Source organism: Limanda limanda, chromosome 16 (genome assembly GCF_963576545.1).
Source record: "Limanda limanda chromosome 16, fLimLim1.1, whole genome shotgun sequence".
NCBI classification, from domain to species: domain Eukaryota; kingdom Metazoa; phylum Chordata; class Actinopteri; order Pleuronectiformes; family Pleuronectidae; genus Limanda; species Limanda limanda.
This window is the reverse complement of record NC_083651.1, coordinates 11,295,928-11,314,166: the sequence shown is the minus strand read 5'-3', so window position 1 is coordinate 11,314,166 and position 18,239 is coordinate 11,295,928. Positions and strand designations below refer to the sequence as shown.

The 18,239-nt window shown below is 41.4% G+C and overlaps 3 protein-coding genes across 4 annotated transcripts in view; 2 read left to right on the top strand and 1 right to left on the bottom strand.

Moving 5' to 3' along the window:
* Nucleotides 1–1,118: 1,118 nt before the first annotated feature.
* uchl3 (ubiquitin carboxyl-terminal esterase L3 (ubiquitin thiolesterase)) lies at nt 1,119–4,772 on the bottom strand. Its single transcript, XM_061088350.1, has 9 exons — nt 4,649–4,772; nt 4,444–4,455; nt 3,250–3,378; nt 2,952–3,108; nt 2,765–2,850; nt 2,321–2,368; nt 2,137–2,212; nt 1,943–2,001; nt 1,119–1,847 (listed from the first exon to the last, which is right to left on the bottom strand). Exons 1-9 carry the CDS (start codon nt 4,688–4,690, stop codon nt 1,758–1,760), a joined length of 699 nt encoding a protein of 232 aa, XP_060944333.1. The 5' UTR covers nt 4,691–4,772; the 3' UTR covers nt 1,119–1,757.
* Nucleotides 4,773–5,915: 1,143 nt separating this feature from the next.
* On the top strand, nt 5,916–8,975 carry commd6 (COMM domain containing 6). 2 transcript variants are annotated; one of them, XM_061088468.1, is made up of 8 exons: nt 5,916–5,983; nt 6,055–6,168; nt 6,957–7,015; nt 7,429–7,494; nt 7,591–7,667; nt 7,804–7,972; nt 8,083–8,235; nt 8,326–8,975. In XM_061088468.1, exons 2-8 carry the CDS (start codon nt 6,138–6,140, stop codon nt 8,374–8,376), a joined length of 606 nt encoding a protein of 201 aa, XP_060944451.1. In that variant the 5' UTR covers nt 5,916–5,983; nt 6,055–6,137; the 3' UTR covers nt 8,377–8,975. The 2 variants fall into 2 exon arrangements, with proteins under 2 accessions (XP_060944451.1, XP_060944452.1); XM_061088469.1 differs by lacking the exon at nt 5,916–5,983 and having other exon boundaries at nt 5,995–6,168.
* Nucleotides 8,976–11,304: 2,329 nt separating this feature from the next.
* LOC133021684 (TBC1 domain family member 4-like) overlaps nt 11,305–18,239 on the top strand; it is a 32,613-nt gene continuing 25,678 nt past the window's right edge. The window contains exon 1 of the mRNA XM_061088637.1: nt 11,305–12,232. Within this exon, the coding sequence (XP_060944620.1) occupies nt 11,834–12,232 (399 nt within the window). The 5' untranslated portion in view covers nt 11,305–11,833. The remainder of the gene's footprint in view (nt 12,233–18,239) is intronic.

Here is an 18,239-nt window from a genome sequence, read left to right as displayed (position 1 = left end):
GGTCAGGGTGCATTGGAGAGCCTGAAAAACTACCTGACATGTATGAGTCATGCAATTAAGAGGATTGCAAGTAACAAAATACATGTACTCAACAAGGCTACGGTACTTTCTGCGAGTTCTTGTTTCTGTGCTACATTTATTTGACCGTTGTAGTTACTTTGCAGACTGAAATTGTCCACCCCAAACCTATGACCACCTCAAAAAAAGGTTTCATGCATTGATTTAAATTCCTCAGTGATATATTAGTAGTTAAAATGAGTTCAGCCTTGACCAGCAATATTAGATTTGACTTATTTGTTTATCAAACTTCTTTAAAATACTCTATATAGTATACTAATAAACCAAAGGGCGTGGAGGCTTTCAGCTAAATAAGGCAGGACAATATGGCAAAGATTTGATCAAGATAACATTTTCATATATGTCCCAATGATTATTACAATAAATATCACATTATTTCTTTTAATTTTTAAGACAAGAATTTTGCTAATGAGTGAGGGTTGTGGTTTTAAACTCTTCTTCATGAGCAGAAAATGACAACCACTCGATAAACAGCAAAACATTTTAGGAATCTTAAGTAGATCATTTCTGTTACAGCTCCTCGCTGTGATTGCACACTGTACTAACATTTGATATACAACACTTTTGTTATATTACTATTGAGAACCTGTTCGTCAGAATTTAACCCAACACATAGAAAAGACAAGAGTACAGGTATCTGTTAAAGTGTGTCATTCACAAATCTAGATATATAATCACAATGAAAACCTCAGCACTAAAGCTGCCTGTACATCATACATGTACTTATATGATGATGTTGGGCTCCTGAGTCTGGTAGCATAAAGAACTGTAAATGCTGTTTATTCAAAAAAACTAAAACAATATTTACCAGTCTTTAATTTTAGCAGGTTCCTTGGGACATTAAAATATACAGCCTTTTCATTCCCAATGTAGTGTGTCGAGATATTCTTTAATTTCTCGTCAGGCTCTTATAGGTCTGGTTGTCTATTCCAGTTACATACATCCGAGTATAAACCTGTCAAAATCTAATTCACACAAACAACTTAAACAGATGGATATTTTAAAATAGCCAAGAGTCACATAAATAGGTCAATGAAAGAAACGTTTAATAAATGTGCCTTTTATTTGACAGACTTTCTAATTCTCATTACAAAAATGTAGGCACCCAAAACTCCGATGTACAGTTCGCATTTTTCAGTTAGTTAGAGTGAGCCACACATGTCAGGGTCATTCTTTCAGTTTTTTTTACATTTCACAAGACCGTTAAAAACAGAAAACAGCTTTAAGCCATGACTGAAACTAAAGCCTTGCAAAATACAACTCTTCAGGGTTTTTGGAACACGTGGTGCGATTTATGATCACAACCAAATCTCTACATTAAGTATGTTGGAATCCACAGTAAAAAAAAAAGTGTTACAGTTTGTGTTTTCCATTGAGAGCCAAGCATGCCAAGTAAACACTAAGTGCAGTGTCAGTTAAGTGCAGCTGTCGTCTGTATTGCAGTTAGAAATGTTTCAGCAGTGGAGATTTTCACCTTGGCAAGAACGACCAAATTCTCTTTCAGTTACGATTAACGCGCAACTAATTATTGACAACAATATAACTTTAGAATGATATCCCTGACATTTTTATCATTTTCCCCACATCACTTTCTGAAGTGCATTTTCCAATAAAGTAAGCACTTGAGAATGTTTGGCAGTAATGTTTTCTTTGTTCTCTCCGGTCACAGGGAAGGTTCCTCAGTAAGAATCTTTGGAAAGGGCAATGATGGTGAAACGAACCTCCTGCGGGTCCCGAGCCATGAAGACCTTACAAACCTCTACAGCGTCCTGCAGTGCAATTGAACACAAGAGGAAAGTGATGATGTAATGATTAAACAGATATTTTAACGTAGGCATGTGTGTTTTATTTGGAGATGTCGTACCTCGAGGAAAGTGTCTTCTGAAGTTTTACTGTGGATAATGGGGAAAGGCTTCCGGCCATCTGGGTATAAAAAAACCCACAACCTTTCACTTCTTCAAGAGTTTTCATTGTTTTAAAGTTTAAATGTTGAAACAAAGTAATAACTGTCAAAAACATGTCAAGAGACAACAAATACTTCACTCGTGGTGAACTCACCCAGTTCATACAACTGTCCTCCGACATTCACCAAAGCTATAAAATGCAGATTCACTTTCTCATCTAAGCTTGGAGCCTACAACAGACAAAAACAAAAACGTTGACATTAAGTAATAAAGTTCAACAGAAAACATCTGAGAGAAGCGACCTGAGAAAAAACAGAAAATCTCAAACTCGTACAAACCTCGGTCTGTCCCTCTTGTGCACTCGACTCGTGGGTAACACGTATACTCTGAAACAAGAAGTAGGAAAAATAAAACATTAGCTTTATGGCAATTTTCTCCAAAATATTTGAGCTGGCAAATTTGTTTGCAGCAGTAAAGGAAAACAAGTCTATGCAGCTGTTACACGTTCTTATTTTTCTGTTGGATAATGTTTGAGGCCTTGTGTCATAACATCGTAAAAAAGGGAGTTACTGGAAACTTAGATAACTTTTCTCCATCTTCTCTAAACCATTGTGTGTGCCGTTCCCTTAGTAACTGACAAATATTGCAGGACAGCAAACCCTTAATTCTCTTATGTGACCAAAAAAATCCCAAAACTTAGTATAGTCTTTCACTCATGTGTCTCTCTGACCACTTCAATGTGCCCTCCTTGAGAAAATATTTGTTCCTCAGCGTTTTCCTACCTCGTCTTTTTCCAGGAAGGCAGCCCTTTCCTTCGGGGTCATTGTAGAGGTTTTTTCAAAAAACTTCTTAAGAGCAGAATCAGACTCTGAGGAGAAAGAACAACAGTCACGATCAACTCTCTAATCACACAGCTGTCAAGATCTCATCTCTACCACCCTGTGCGACTCAAATAAAATAACTACCCACCAAATTCCAGGTGTTGCTTGTTGTTTGCCACTGCATGAATTAACCCTATTGTTCCACAGGCGTTCCCGATGGTTTGCTTAATGAAGAAGACATCGGGAGAGATCTCCTGTCGCTGATCCTTCAGTTTCTCTTCCTCTTCTTGCTTGAAGGCCTCGTACTGGACAGATGCATGAGATAGGAGAAATGTTTGCTGAACATTGTTTCATATGGCATAAAACGTAACCCTGTGCAACCACATGCACAGACATCTACAGTTAACCATGCACCAAAACATGTTGCAGGAATACATTTACAGTACCTTCTCTGTCACTGGGAAGAGGAGCAGCACTGCACACACAGGTCTTGGCACCATGCTGAGGAGCTCTGGATCTAATCCATACACGTCTCCAAATTGCCAGGTTGGCTTCATACCCAGACAGTTAACGAACTGCATGAGAGGCCGGAGTAAATTAGTATGCATACAAAGATATGAAGTTAACCTATCAAAATCATCCAGACAAGTTAAATATAGAGTAAGGTTGTAACTTATGATTACTGATAAATCACCCCAAAAAACTCAAATACTACGATATGAACTTTAGTATTTTTAATCTTTTACCTTTGCCATACATTAGCCACACTAATAAAGTCTTATCTTTTCTACATCAAGAACATCTTGGTTTATTTCCTTCTTTTGCATTGACATTTATTACCCAGTGTTTGTTGTTTATGACAGATAAGCTGCACTTGCAATTAAACACTGACAGAGGGAGCAGGGCAACCTTTGACAGCGTAAAGGAAATCGCCTGAGCAGAAGGAATAATAATCTTATATAATCTGGCCCTCTTTCACAAGATATTAATTAACAAAGTAAAACTAAAAAATCTAAATAGCTGCAGGCCAAATCAACCTCTATTAGTTTCTAAGTTACACTTAATTCTATACCATTTAAAGAAGCTCACAAGATGATTCACCTGACACAAAAAATTAAACCGATGAAAACTTAATTAACAGATTTCTTTGTGTCTCCTCAACATACTGGCTTTAATTGTTGTTTCTTTTATTAAATAAAATGATGGTTTTAAATTATTTGGTTTCTTTGTTGAGATTGTTCCATTCACTGATTCCTTTCACTGTAAGGCAACGTTCCATCAATAAGGTTCTGAATCTTTTCTTTTTAAAGATGTCTGCCCTTTTAAGTTATAACTTTTCTGAATGTTGGAAGGCAAACTTTCTTCTTCTTCTGCTTTATACACAATTTGCAGAATACTACAATCTACTAGTTCCTGACATTTGAAATCCCAGTGTCCTGCCAGTGCAACCAGCTCAAACTCTCCCTGGTCTGTGACTCCTGCTATAACCAGACAGCTGCACATTACTGCATCCATATTTGATGTTACACTGGAGGTAGCATCGCTGCTGTGGAGGCCCTGTGCCCCCAGTCTGTGCGTCTCATCACCGCCGATGGTTCAGTGGCATCAGGGCTCAGAGTCACTCAGAGGAAACCACTCACCTTCGTCATGACCTGACCAGAGAAACAAAACACACAAAGGACACACAAAGTGAGTAAAACTGCTGTGAGTGCAGAACAGAGCCGCCGCGCCGGGCTGTAGCTTTGTTCTCGGTGCTAGCATCAGTTAGCCGGCGGCGCTCACATGCCTGCCAATGAATGACTTCGCTAGAAACAAACGATAAATAGACACATGAACAGCACTGACTTCTGGGTTGGACTCCAGAGGCAGCCATCGTGGAGAGTCCATGGTGAGGAGAGGTCGAGGGTTTAGAATCTTTCCGGGTGAGAGCTGGTTCGAATTTACAGAAATCTGTCTGACAGCTGAAAATCACTTCCGCGTCTGGAGAGCGCACTCTGAAATTCAGGTGAAACGCGGGGGTGTTCGGTTATTCATAAACTATAAATACAACAAAGCCAGAGCTCAACGACACAAACATACATTGTGAATATATTAATTGAGCATTTTTATACATCCTGAATAGACAGACTACGGTTATTTATCAACAATATGGATATATTTTAATGTAGTAGCCACAATATGAGCCCGACAGTGGATCATTCCAAAGTCATGGGCGTGTTTCAGAGAGACAGATTCACAGCAGCTGTAGTTGTTTTTTTCCCAGAATATTATTACGTTTGCTTGTCCAATATAAATATATAAATATACATATATCTAAAAAAATATTTTTTTTAACTACTGCTACTTCTACTACGGCTACAATAGTTGAGCTATCACAGAACATCAGTAACTTATTTACAGATGATTTGTTTCATTCCTAAATTAAAGTTTGTAACAAGTTAGCCAGAACATTTTCTCAAGTATTAAATTAAAGTAAAAATGTGGAATATGGCCAAAATGGCCACTAAATGCAAAATAGCAGGCTTCCTGTTGTGTTTTTCCAATTGCACCTAAATAATTTTTTGTTTGTCTGGTCATGATACACCTGTATATTGATTTTTGTGAAGACCGGTCAATGTGAACACGTTCCAGGGGTCTCGGGGGGCACCGTTGAGCCATCTTGCGACACCAATTGAAAATTCCTTTAGAATACGTACATTTTCACCACTTTCTAACTTTCTGCAAATTTTGGTAAGAATTTGAGCATGGTAAAGCCCTAAAAAAGCCCATTCATTTGCCTGAATAATAATAATAATTATCCTTACAATTTCAATAGGGCCTCACCTGACCTTTGATCAGTGCTCAGGCCCTAATAATATAATAAAGATATATTATTATAGGGGTGTTAACAAAACCACCTTCAAGTTTCTGGATGCTCATTGGAAAAGGAGCATTTTGTGTTAATGTTCTTTTTCTCATTTTCTGCTTGTAGAGATTCGCAGGGTGACATTTATGAATAATAAATAAAACTCCTCCTCATGTTGATGGAGAATATTGGGAGGAAGAACCTACATGTAGTGCACACTCCGGTACAATAGGTGGCGGTGTATGCCTTTAACGATAACAATACACACTGATAATAAACCACGAGTATATGTAATACTATTAGCCGCTGTCGTCCAGTGAAAAGTGGGTTAATCGGTGAGTAGCTGGTTTGCGGTCTGTTTCCACAATCCAACACTTCGAATATACGTTTTGAATTGACTCTCCAGGTGTTAGAAGGTGTCGAATCGAAGGAGAAGCTCGCTGAGCTGGTGTCGCTCACATCGCGGTGACAGCTCCGGGAGAGAAGAAGATGCCAGCAGCCGCAGCAGAGGTGTCATGTGGTGGGTTCAACACACAACACGTGGCTCCATGGTGTCTTCAGCATGTTGTGCTTTTTACCAGAAAGTTGACTAAGTTGTGTTCATCACATGGAGAGCTCCACCACACCCAGGGAACACATGCTAACTTCCCTGTTAGCTTCGCAGAGTAGCTAGCAGGAGGCTAACAACACACCCATCACCTCAATGTTTACCAAGCTGCATCATCCCTAACTCCAGTCAGGCTTCTGATGAGATGAGAACTGGATCCAGGATTTACCTTGGACCACTAACAGGCCCCTCTGGTCTCAGCCTCTACATGATCTAAGCCCCTATATGTTCCACTCATGTTTTATAAATGTATACATGTGTTTATATCACAGGAGTTAAGGTCGACTGTAAATGACCTGATGCCTCTAACTGCCTGTAGATTCTTCATATTTTATACTTTATCTGTTGGCCTTGCTTATTATACTCTGACATTTCACCTCATTAGTGTCTGGATTAGGTGATATATTTTGTCTATTTGTTTGAAATACAAGACATTTCTACTGAGCCATCTTCAGTTAAAATGGGAAACAATACATAATGATGATATATGTATAATATAAATCCTACATCTCATTGTAAGTGCCTTCTCAAGGCAAGTTGGTAATGTATTAATTATAATAGTCAGCCTCCCACGACGCCCTGTACAGGCTTGGTAAAAGCAGCTTGTGATTACTGATCCTCTTGAGACAAGTGTTAGTAGGAGCAGAACTGTATTATGGGAAACCTCAGAATAAATGAGTTGCTTCACGTCTGTATTTCAGACGTCAACAAAAGTGTGGACAACATCTGCCGGCTTTCTCCAGATCTGTTAGAAGAAGCAGTGAGTATATGCTCCCTCAAATTGTGTGTATATATATATTTATATAAAGCCATGCAGGCTAAAAGCAAGTTTCAATTTAATAAATTAATTCATATATTGATTAATTTCTAAGTGATTAATAGAGAAAAGAGAAGCACCACACAGGACACATGTCTTTGTTTTATTAGCCTCTAGTATTGGTTTGATTACCATGAGCACATGATTCATTCTTCTTGTCTAGTTTTGAGACTTGCTACTGGATGAAGTTACCGTGGATTAAACCTCCCAGTGGGCTATCACAACAGGATGTTAAATACCATGTAATACTGTTCTTTGTAGCGCAATTAGCAATCTGCACAAGTCGCAAAGGATGTGGTATTGTTGGCACAGAGGTTCTACAGTTCCTCTGATAACTAATCTTCGAATCTCCACAGTGTCAGCACATTCTGACTTATCTTCAAGGGCGAGCTACAGGAGTAGATTCAGCTCAAATGTCTGATGTGAGTATATTTTTTCTTGAATTTTTGTTTTTTTAACTCATAGTCACCCATGCTTTCCAAGGTTCCTCTTTCATTTCACTTTTTTCTTCTGAGCAGACATTTCAGAGAGCTGGAGTTAGACTTGACCATGAAGCCCTGCAGCACATGATCCGTTTCCTGTTGCTAACATTCAGGTATCTTTCCTCTGATTTTACAACAAGTAGACACGTCTTCTATCATATTGTACACATTTATTTATTCTGTGAAAGTCACACTAACATAAGTACACAGTTGTACTATAAGATGTTACTGTAACATTTGTGTCACCAGGTCAGCTGGGAAAAACAACCTGTCAGGAGATGACCTTGTGTCGAGGCTGGAGGAAAGTAGCAACAAGTGGTCCAAAGCTTCTCTGCAGGTGTTGCACAGGTTGTGGAGTGAACATGGTGCATCGGTCCACACTCAGCAGGAGGTCCAGGCAATGCTCAGCATCGGCCAGGTACATTCAGATTTAATAAAAGAAAAGCAGCCGGTCATTTTCAAATATTTTCTGATGACCTGAACACAGAGTTTCTTTCAATTTTTGTGTGTTATGCTGCATCTGTCTAGCTAGTGGACATCCAGTGGAAGCTTGGGATGGCGGTGAGCTCCGACACCTGCCGATCTCTCAACTCTCCATATGTGTGTCTGTTGCTGAAGATCGCCGAGCCCTCGGGACAAATCTGTCTGAAGTCTTTTGAAATGACCGTTCCACAGTTCCAGGTCTGTCTTTATTGATGTGATTATAATGTTGTTGGTGTGATTTATTAAATAATAAGGTTTATTTATGTAAATATGATTTGTCCTTTGCAGCACTTTCACAAGCAGTTCAAGGAGATGGCCGCTGCAATGGAGACTGTATGATGGCTGTTACACCTCAGTGCTTGTAAGCAGTGGAACCAGAGTTGTATTGGCAATGGGGTTTGTCTGCTTGCTGTTTTGCAAAATGTGCATTTGATTTGTTGCAACTCTCAACTCTCAGCTTTGCCTTTTAAGTTTATATATTTGAATGCCATTATTGCAGTATACGTGTCATCCTTCCATCAACTCATCCAGATATCAGGAATTTAATGTGGTGTATACGTACGCTGCTAATGCTACAAATCCATGACTAATAATATTATTGTTCATTAATTACAGAATGTAGAATATTGATATGGTTTATTTTAATCCGTTTTCTTCTGGCTTTGTACTTATTATACATTTGCACAGTTGCTAATGTTTTGTTGTCTCAGATCAGGGGCAAGAGATTGTGATTGTTCTGCTTTACAATATGATGAATGCTATTTAGCTTCATATAATGTTTAAAATTGTCCATATTAACAAACCGTCCTGTCATTTTTTTGTCTAAATTATTTTGCTCTTTCTGTTTTTCTTGATAATGTTTATTGTGATTCTGAGTTTGCCTTTTTTTGTTTTTGTTCCATCTTCACCTTAAGTATTAAATACTTATTAAATGTAAATGTTCATTGCTTGGTTGTTTGATCACAACTTCAAATCTCAGAGCAGATTAAGTAAAAGCATTTAAACACTAACAAAGGAATCAGTAAATGAATATCACTGATTGACCATCTGACCACTGCAGGATCCACAGAGAGATGGTAGAAATAGTTCACAGATGCTAGTGTGAAGTCTGAGTATCTGTTGGTGTTCTGGTGGAGAGTCCAGAGGGTCTGCAGCAAAGTGAGGGATGCATTAATTATCCAGATTGTGTACAACGGCGTATTTTCCTCCAGCAAGTATCTTATCACCCATGTCTGTCTTTTGTTCATTAGTCCACTTGTCAACAGGGTTACACAAAAACAACACAACCAGCTTCAACCAAACTTGTGGAGGGATTGGGTCTGGGCCTGAGAAGAACCCATTCAATTTAGGTTCAGGGGCAGATCCAAGATTTTTTTTTTTAACTTTCTTTAATTTTATTTTATGACAAATAACTATTTTAGGTTATCAGACCACTTCCTAAAATATCTCTTATGAAAAAAAGTCAATCATCTAGGATTATTTACCCTTGTTCAGTGGAGGTGTGCACACAGATTCATTTATTTATTTTATCACTACAATGCATTGTAGACATGGCAATTCAACATTCAAAATCCAAATCCATCTCAATAACTATATAAACATATATATTGCTATTTCATTGTTTATATTATAAGTATTTCTATATTTCTGTATGTTTATATAACTCCTAATTTTAGAACTCAATATGTTCATAGTTCATGTTTAATATTAAATTACTTTTCAGATTTTATTGATATAATCTGTTTTGATGCAGTGACTAATATAAGGACTATATTTTCAAATGTTTGTCTATGTGGTGGCCTGACAGTCCTCTACAGGAAACAACACGACCACTTCAGTGACCCACCAGCAGTGTGAGGGTTTGGTAGCTTGCAGGGGTTTAGTGGCAACTGCCTCAGCAATGGAAGGTTATAAATGGCAAAGCTACTATTTTGGGGATGGGTGGATTTATGGCATTTGGTAGATGCAAGTCCTCTGGTGCATGCAGCACATCAGATGTGATTACAGCTTTCCCAGAAACCCCGATTCAGCACTGCCTGCTTATAAACAGACATTAGTTAAATGTTTTTCCTCTTGCTTTTTACAGTAGAACATTTACTGACTGTAATTAACACTTAAGAAAGGTCTATAAAGCAGAATTAACAGTATTGTTATATGATTTAGAGCATACATAAAAATTGATTTTAAAAACCCCCATTAAGTTAAGTTAATTAAAGTACAATTTAGGGTAAACATTAAAAATTATAAAAATAAGGGAATAAGATTATTTTTCATAGAACACAGAGATCTTGCCACATTTGTATTATTATTATTATTATTATTATTATTATTATTATTATATTTACTATTATTATTATATATACTGTTGCTGCTGCCATTATTACTATATACTGCTATTATATTGGTATAATTACTATCATATATATATATATTATGTTATATTATATACTGTACTATTTTTATATACTGTGTATCAATAACATTACCATCATATCATCAGTACTATTACCATCATCTTGCCACTGCACCTTATCTACCTATTTATCTTGTGTTTCTGTTTTTATTCTTTCTACATCAATATTTTTTATTTTATTCTATTCTATTCTATTGTATTTTATTGTATTCAAATATACCGGCTGCTATGACAACTTAATTTTCCTTCGGGGATGAATAAAGTACTCTATCTATCTATCTATCTATCTATTTACATTTCCTTCATTTCAAGTACAGTAACGGTGGATTTCATTATGGTAGCATGTGGAAATTGGTGTTTAATATAAATCTAAGGATTATGATTTGAAACTTTGAGGTAATTTTGAACTTTCTTGATGGTGGAAGTGTAACTTGTGATCATCCTGCCTCCATCAGGACCCTGCTGCCCTACTTTTACCTGGTGGATGGTAAGTGGGGGTGGTGTTGACCTGGAGGTCCATGTGGCCTGCTGGGGGCTGCAGACACTTTCCACACGGCCATGGGAACAGACTTTCCAGTTATTCTGCTGTGTTATTGGGGGTGAGAACAGGCGGGGCCTCCGTCCTGTCACGTTCCACACGGCGGCTCTGCCCTGCCCACTCCTCCAGCACATGGGCGGGTTGGGCGGGTCGTCAGCGCGCAGACAGCCGCTCCTCCTCCTCCTCCTCCTCCTCCTCCTCCTCCTCCTCCTCCTCCTCCTCCTCCTCCTCCTCCTCCTCCTCCGAGGCGCTGCTGTGGAAGAAAGGATCACACTCGAGAGGCTGGCGAACGTCAAGCATCAGTGTTTGTGTTTTAAAAAGAACTCCCAGAGGAAAGGAAAAGCGTGTTGGTGCCAGCCGAGCTCTGCGCGCAACTGGGTTTGGAGGCGCTGCGTAAAAATTGCGTCGCTGTGCGTAAAGAAATCAGATTTCCTCCGGGCTGCTTGTGTTGACACAGGAGCCACATCCACAGCCACGTTTTAGCAAAGCGAGCCTGGGAAGGTACAGTACAGGGTTGTCCAGGGTTTGACTCCCTGCCCATGCAAATAGTGGAGGAGCGGAGCCGGGGCGCAGACTGCAAACCTCGCCAGGGAAAGTGCCCATCGCATAGGGTTCGGCTGGATCTGGATTTGGAGAACATGGAGATCTGCAGCTGATCGGGACGAGCACATGTTGTGCTTCGTGTTGTGTGAACTTTCCCTGTGGACACGGACATGGAAACTGTTGCAAACTAAAAACCCAACTGCGCCTGGCTGTGATCTCTCAGGGAATGGTCCATCCGTGTCCTCTTTTTCAAACCCTAGTGTTTTTTAGTATCACGAAGCCCGTCCACGACCACCAGCAGCATGCAGGGTCCGGATGAGAAGGAGAGCAGTCCTCCCAAGGCGGACGGGAGGTTCACGCTGACTTACGTCGGCTGGTCCTCGCTGGACCGGCGCACCACCCTGCCCATGCTGCCGTGGCTGGTGGCCGAGATCCGGCGGAGGGGCGAGCGGGGGGACTGCGGCCCGGTGGTGCAGCCCCGGGAGGTCCAGCTGGTCCTGCACCCGCCCCTGGTGCGCTGCGTCCCCTGCAGCAGCAACAACTCGTCGGTGTTCATCTTCGAGCACAAGGCGCAGCTCATTTCTCGATTCATCCACAACAGCAACGACCTCACCTACTTCGCCTACCTGCTGCGGGGCCAGCCGGACAACCCGGAGGCCGACATGTCCTGTCACGTCTTCAAGGCCGGCGACCCCAACCAGGTAGGTCGGGCTGCTCCGGTGCCCAGAAATAACCCTGGGACCCTTCCAGAGCAGCAGCTGAGCCAGGAGCAGACCAGGACAACACACAGAGGAAATAGTGCAGAATTAGTGGGGGAACTATTTGTTTACAGTGTCTTTCTGTAACGTTTTCTCACATTCCTGAGTTCTTTTTAATTTGAAACTCTTATAAATCCCCATGATGTCACACGGAGGCCCACCCATGCACACACAGAGAGCCCTGCCTCTTTCCAGTGTCAACAATAAACAAAGCCTGAATGAAAAAATATGTCCCTGAGGTCACAAATGTGCCATTCTAATCTCAAAACACAATAGATAAGTCAATAGACCAAACATGTTTGCTTTGGTATTAAGTATTTAGGTCACCGGTCAGTGAGGATGAGCACCCTGCATTTTTTATTTTGGCAAAGTTAATCCATCTCAGTATCCCCCCCCTCTTGTGCAGGGGATCAGACGTCTCCGCCTTTGGTGTGTGATGACGACAAGTCAAATTGCAAAATATTGTGTCAGCACATTTACATGCCAATCAGCGTGCAGGTCTTTGGTAATGAACTGAAATATGTGGTAAAGAGTCAAAAATCAGGGACGCAGGAGTCAGTGTGGAAAAATCAGACGTGCAGTCATGTTCTCCAAATGCATGAAACTGATGTTTGTGTCTGAGAGTTTTAGTTAACTAGTATAAATGCTTAATACATGTTGTCTCATGGAAACATATTAAATCCTTTGGTCTGGGTTTGTGCCAACATGCTCCTTAACTTGCTGTAACTCAACCTACACCGTTTTACACGTGTTCACGTTCTACTTGTTTGAACCAGGAAAGCCTCACTTTTATTCTTCACACACAAGCACCATGTGTTGTGTGCCACGTTTTTGCATCAAACTCAAACATGCCTGCGTTGTATCATGTTTCCTGTGGTATGTGCGGGGTTGCAAGACAGCGCGGCCGCTACATTCACAACCAAGAGCAGAAGAGGCAATGAGATCGAGGAAGAGGCTCTTTCGAGGCGCCTGCCACGGATCCTCCTGTATACAGCAGTCAGAAAGGCATCTTGAACATTCCTCATCCTGCGTTATTATGCAACACAAACTGGTTTGGCAGCCAGCAGAGCTAAGGCACATGTGCTTGGTGGACCATGTAGAATGCATGGGTTATTCTATCAGCCCACTGCTGACACACAACCAGTGTTGATGATGTGATTATTTGCCAGTTATCAATACACAGGTTCTCTGTGTGCTTCTGAAATGATCTTCCTGCCAACGGAAACATGATAAAATTCTAACTTTACTTCTGGAGGACAGGCTTGTTTTCGGATCTATTTTAGGCTGTTGACATGACATTGTACAAACCCTGTGGGAAGACGTGTGGCACTATGTGAAAGGTTAAAACAAATGACACACACGGTACAGAAAGAATCGGTAACAAAGCAAAGCCTTTAAACACTGAATGTGTGTTTCCTTCAGCTTTGAATATGACTTTAATCCCAGTATATATTGTATTTCTGACCCAGCTGTCATTGGTTATGCATAAGGTGCGGCCATTTAGCCATTAAAGGCCCGCTCGGCCATCTCTGGACTCTTCATTAGTGTATCCATGGCAACAGGACATACAGAATATTGTGCCAGAATAGTGTCAAATGCCGAAGAGAGTGCATACCTCTGGTGAGAGGTACCATCTCACCCTTTTAAAGAAAGTGACAAAACTATTCCTGCATCAGTTTATTTAGATCTGCTCCACACAAAAACCCACAAATCGGGTCAGTAGGTTCTGCAGAAAGACCGAGAAATAAACACACAAAGAAAACGTTACATTCTTAGTGGAGGTATTTATCCATCCACCTTGATTTATTGTTTCATTACCCCCTATAATGCAGCTCAGACTCGGAGATACTCAATCACATCCCCTGTGAGACTCCTCCTGGCAGCAGGCACAGATTCAACAACGTCTCATCTCAGCTCACTTGTTCCATTATCAGGCCGATAACACACAGTGTTGTCCTGCATGGTGTGAGCTGCCACCTCTGCCCAGACTTGGAACTGGAACTCAGAGGAATCTCTCCCTGGGGTGACCCTCGGCTGACTCACCAGCGCTGCTCGTCCTCCAGCGACACGTTGTGACAGGGAGACACGTTCATGAGCAGAGAGCACTTGACTTTCAAAAAGCTGAATTTTAGGGGAACAACTATTTGCCATAAAGCTAAGGTGGGGCAAAGTAAAAGTCCTCTTTATCTATCTGCTAACATTGCTCGAGATCTCTGTGTCATCATGGGACACAAAGCCAAGCATGCCTTTTCTTCTGTTCTCTGGATCAGCCTGTTCTTTGCCACACCTGTGCTCACATGCATTAGCCGGAGCAGGTGATGTGGCCGCGTCACTGTCTGTTAACGTGAATGTGTTTCTGCAAAACAAGACGTGAGAGACCACAGAGGTTTACCTGGTTGTCGCGATCGATTTCTGACAGAGAACTGGCATCAGGAACAGTTCATTGGTCCAAGTCACATGGAAACAAGGACATAATAACTCTGCATGAAAAAACTTCCTGGTTTTACTTCCTGGTTTTCTCATTATTGGCAGTTTAGTTGTAGCCCATTGGTTTAACACCATTTGGTCAATTAACAGATCAAATTGAATGCTCTTCCTACACACGATGAAAAATCACATGTTAATTCATGCATAAAAAGCCACTTTGTGTCACTGCTGTATTGACCCACTGTGAATTTTCTTTTCCCATTCGATTATATGACCTGAGAGCTCTGATCCTGTGTTAATGCGACACCTGAGCTTTTGACTTGCTTTGCTTTCAGCTGGGACACAACAAGTCCGTCAAACCGAGGCATCCAGTTTGTCCTCAGGCGCATGGAAAAGCACAGGCTCGGTGTGAGGTTCACATACAAACATGTGACGGCAGGACGTTTCTTCAGAGACAATCCTCAAAGAGCTGCAGGCACTTACGTGGTCGGAAGCAGCACTATTCATTCATGTGAATACATAACACTTGTTCACTTTAATTGATACAAACTTTTTGTACAAGAAGTTTTCTCAAATGAAGATCAGCTGTAAATTTAGATATTAACATAATAGGTTGTGTGGATCTGCACCAGATTTCACACACTCATGAATATGCTTGATATTTTTAAAATCAAGGTCATGAATTATTCTCTGAGAAATCAAGTAAAATCTTGAAAAATCTACCCTCTGACCTTCACTTATTTACACACATTTTAATTGGGTCTATCCTGATCCGTGTGGCATCCTTCCACCAAGTTTTCCTGCAACAAACAAACGCTGAGGAAAACATAACCTCCTTGATAAGAGTAATACTCTTTATTTATAGAGCACTTTTTAAAATCCACATTACAAAGTCTTTCACAAGGCAGCAAGTACAACATATACAATGTCATAAAACATATTTTAATTTAATTTGTATCTTTAATTTGCTGCGTTAGAACGTACATCGATTACTTTTAACTTAAGAAGGGTTCAATCCTTCATTGCTTCTGACCCGACATTCGGAGTTTTCTCCCTTTCTTCTGTCTCTGTCTGTTTTCACCCTTATCTTGTATTGACACAGTGATAACCTGTGTGTCTAAGCGAGGTCTAATTGGGCCTGATTGCAGTTTCTGTGGGACCTCGCTGTTTCCCTGTTGTTTGGCTCAACGTGGCCGATAAGAGCAGCAGAACTACCGTCTCACCCGAGCCTATTAGGGCCCTGTGGTAAAGGGAGGTTTGACAGGACGTGAGCCATGGACAATCCTCCTGTTTGCTTTCCCCCTAAGCTCTTAAAGCTGTGTCCGCCTGCTGGTGTTGATATAGACGAGCTCTGGACCTCGTGTCATTGATATCATTTCATAAAGCCTGGCAAGGAGAGTAGGCAAATTAGGCACCGTGAAGAAACGTCTGGGTGGGAGGATTTGTTTGAATAGATTTCCTGCCTGTCTGTGCCTGTCTCCTGCCAGGGAGTGAACACCTTCACCGGCTCTGTACTGGGGAGATGCACAAATAATTAATCAGATCAAATGGTGCCGTGGCGTCATCTTACCCATGTATAATCCAGCGGTTCCTGACACGGCGCTCAGTTCCCCCCTCAGTGATAGCAGCTCGGGACACGGGGCCAGACAGACCAGAATGTGCAGCTGTGATTTCCGAGCCAGCAAGGCCTTGGAGTTACCACGACCTCGTAGCAGTAGCGACGAGTTTTTCCAAAACAAGAACGTTCTGTTCACACTGTGCCTTCTGGTGACATAGTTCAGGTTATTTTGTTGTAATTGTTGTTTTATGACACTATTTTTAATTGCTTTTCTGAAACAGAACTATCAACCCCACCCCGCAAAAAACACCAACAAACAAAGAAACATGGAAAGATCTGGATTGCCCTGTTTCCACAAAACCTATAAGTGGTTCTCTTTCTCAACATTGTTCGTCTTGTGCTCTTAATCTATGAGTTAACACTTCCATATATTTCACTCACAATTTTCAGCCTGCCATCCTGTGTTGGCGGTTCTTCCTCGTGCAGTGACAGATCTAGGATTCTCATAAATCACGGGCCATAAAGGGTACAAACAAATGTACAACCTCCATGCACGCTGACAGTGAGGTGCACATGTAGGTCATCCCTTGTGTGCTGTTAGCTCTATAGCTCTGAGCAAAGACACACATCAGGGGCTTGGGCCAGTGCCCCCCTGGCCCTGCCGCTGGATCCGCCCCTGGCCTTGTACCATCTCTTCGTAATGACCTTTTTACCGACCGCCAACAAGAACTTCAACAAATATCTGTCTTCTCTCTCGACACGTTATCTCTGCCATATTACAAGTGCTGCACTGCAAAAGACAAGGGTACATTGTGGCCCAGGATTTTCAAGTTGAGGACAAAACTAGAACACATGGGAATGGTCTACGTTTACTGACTCATTGGTGTTTGTGTTTATATGCCAACAGTGATAAGTTTATCATATCTCTAGAAGAGATTTATAAGAAAATAAATCAGCTTACAGTTAGAGAATCAATGTCACAGGTCAGAGTTTTGTTTTGAAAGAAAAGGAGGCTTGAGTGTGTATCGCTAACTACCGCCCGCCCCCTCCACCCGCCCTCTTCCTCATCTCAATACAGGCCTCTGTCTGTGCTCGCCTCAAACCCTTGGGAAGGCCGGGACTTGGAAAACTGGGACTTTTAAAATAGCCCCGGCAGCCACAGCAGAAGCTGTATGACTGACAACCATTTAATCTCTGTGTCTCACACATGAACCTCTGTGAACAGCAGGGAGACACACTTTGTTACATGGGATATTGTTTTTCCCACAATCCATCCCTTACTGTGTGCCTGGCCTCTCGCTTCTTTGCTGTTCTGGTCGCACCTCTGAATTACTGTTACATAACATCCCTCCCTAGTGCATATTATGAATATACATATTTGCACAGCGGCCAGTGTGCAGCACTTATCTGACACAATAGATGTGCGCACTGTTTGTTTTCAGCGCTCATTGTTGTCTTAAGCACTGTGTTTAGCCGACCTTGGCTGTGCCTCCTGGTTCCAGGCAGTTTTTTTCTTTCTAGAGCTGCCTTGCCAAATATCTTTAGCGCCGCAGTGATTCAGTGTTCCCTGTCCTCTGAACTTTTCCTCTCTACTCTCAACTGTAAAAGTGTCTCATGACTGAAGGATGGACTGAGTTCTGAGAATTGCCTAAGAGTTCACTTACTTTCTGTCTTGACTTGTTTGTGTTTTGTTTGGATGCGAGTTAGTAGGAAGTGTGCTCTGACTTTTGACTGTTTCCTGCGGGTGTTGAACCAAGGGCCAGTAGCGCACATGGCTCGGTGACCTTCAAGTCTTTGTTGTCCTTTTTTGTCCTGCAGGGTGTGGGTGTTCCCTGGTTCCCTTGGCTGCCAGTCGACCTCTGACTCCAGCGTTTGGTTTGTTGTTTGACGAGCTTGTGATAGTTCAAATCTCATGATGAGCTGCAAAATACATTCAGGCCCTGTGACTTATTTATGTCATATGAA

Excerpts from the sequence above, each read along its gene's own strand:
- uchl3 (XM_061088350.1), bottom strand. The coding sequence starts at position 4,690 with ATGGACTCTCCACGATGGCTGCCTCTGGAGTCCAACCCAGAA. Across the intron at positions 2,213-2,320 it reads CACAAGAGGGACAGACCGAG|GCTCCAAGCTTAGATGAGAA; the intron begins GTTTGTACGAGT and ends TGTCTGTTGTAG. Across the intron at positions 2,002-2,136 it reads AGGACAGTTGTATGAACTGG|ATGGCCGGAAGCCTTTCCCC; the intron begins GTGAGTTCACCA and ends TTTTATACCCAG.
- commd6 (XM_061088468.1), top strand. The coding sequence starts at position 6,138 with ATGCCAGCAGCCGCAGCAGAGGTGTCATGTG. Across the intron at positions 7,016-7,428 it reads CAGATCTGTTAGAAGAAGCA|TGTCAGCACATTCTGACTTA; the intron begins GTGAGTATATGC and ends GAATCTCCACAG. Across the intron at positions 7,973-8,082 it reads CAATGCTCAGCATCGGCCAG|CTAGTGGACATCCAGTGGAA; the intron begins GTACATTCAGAT and ends GCATCTGTCTAG.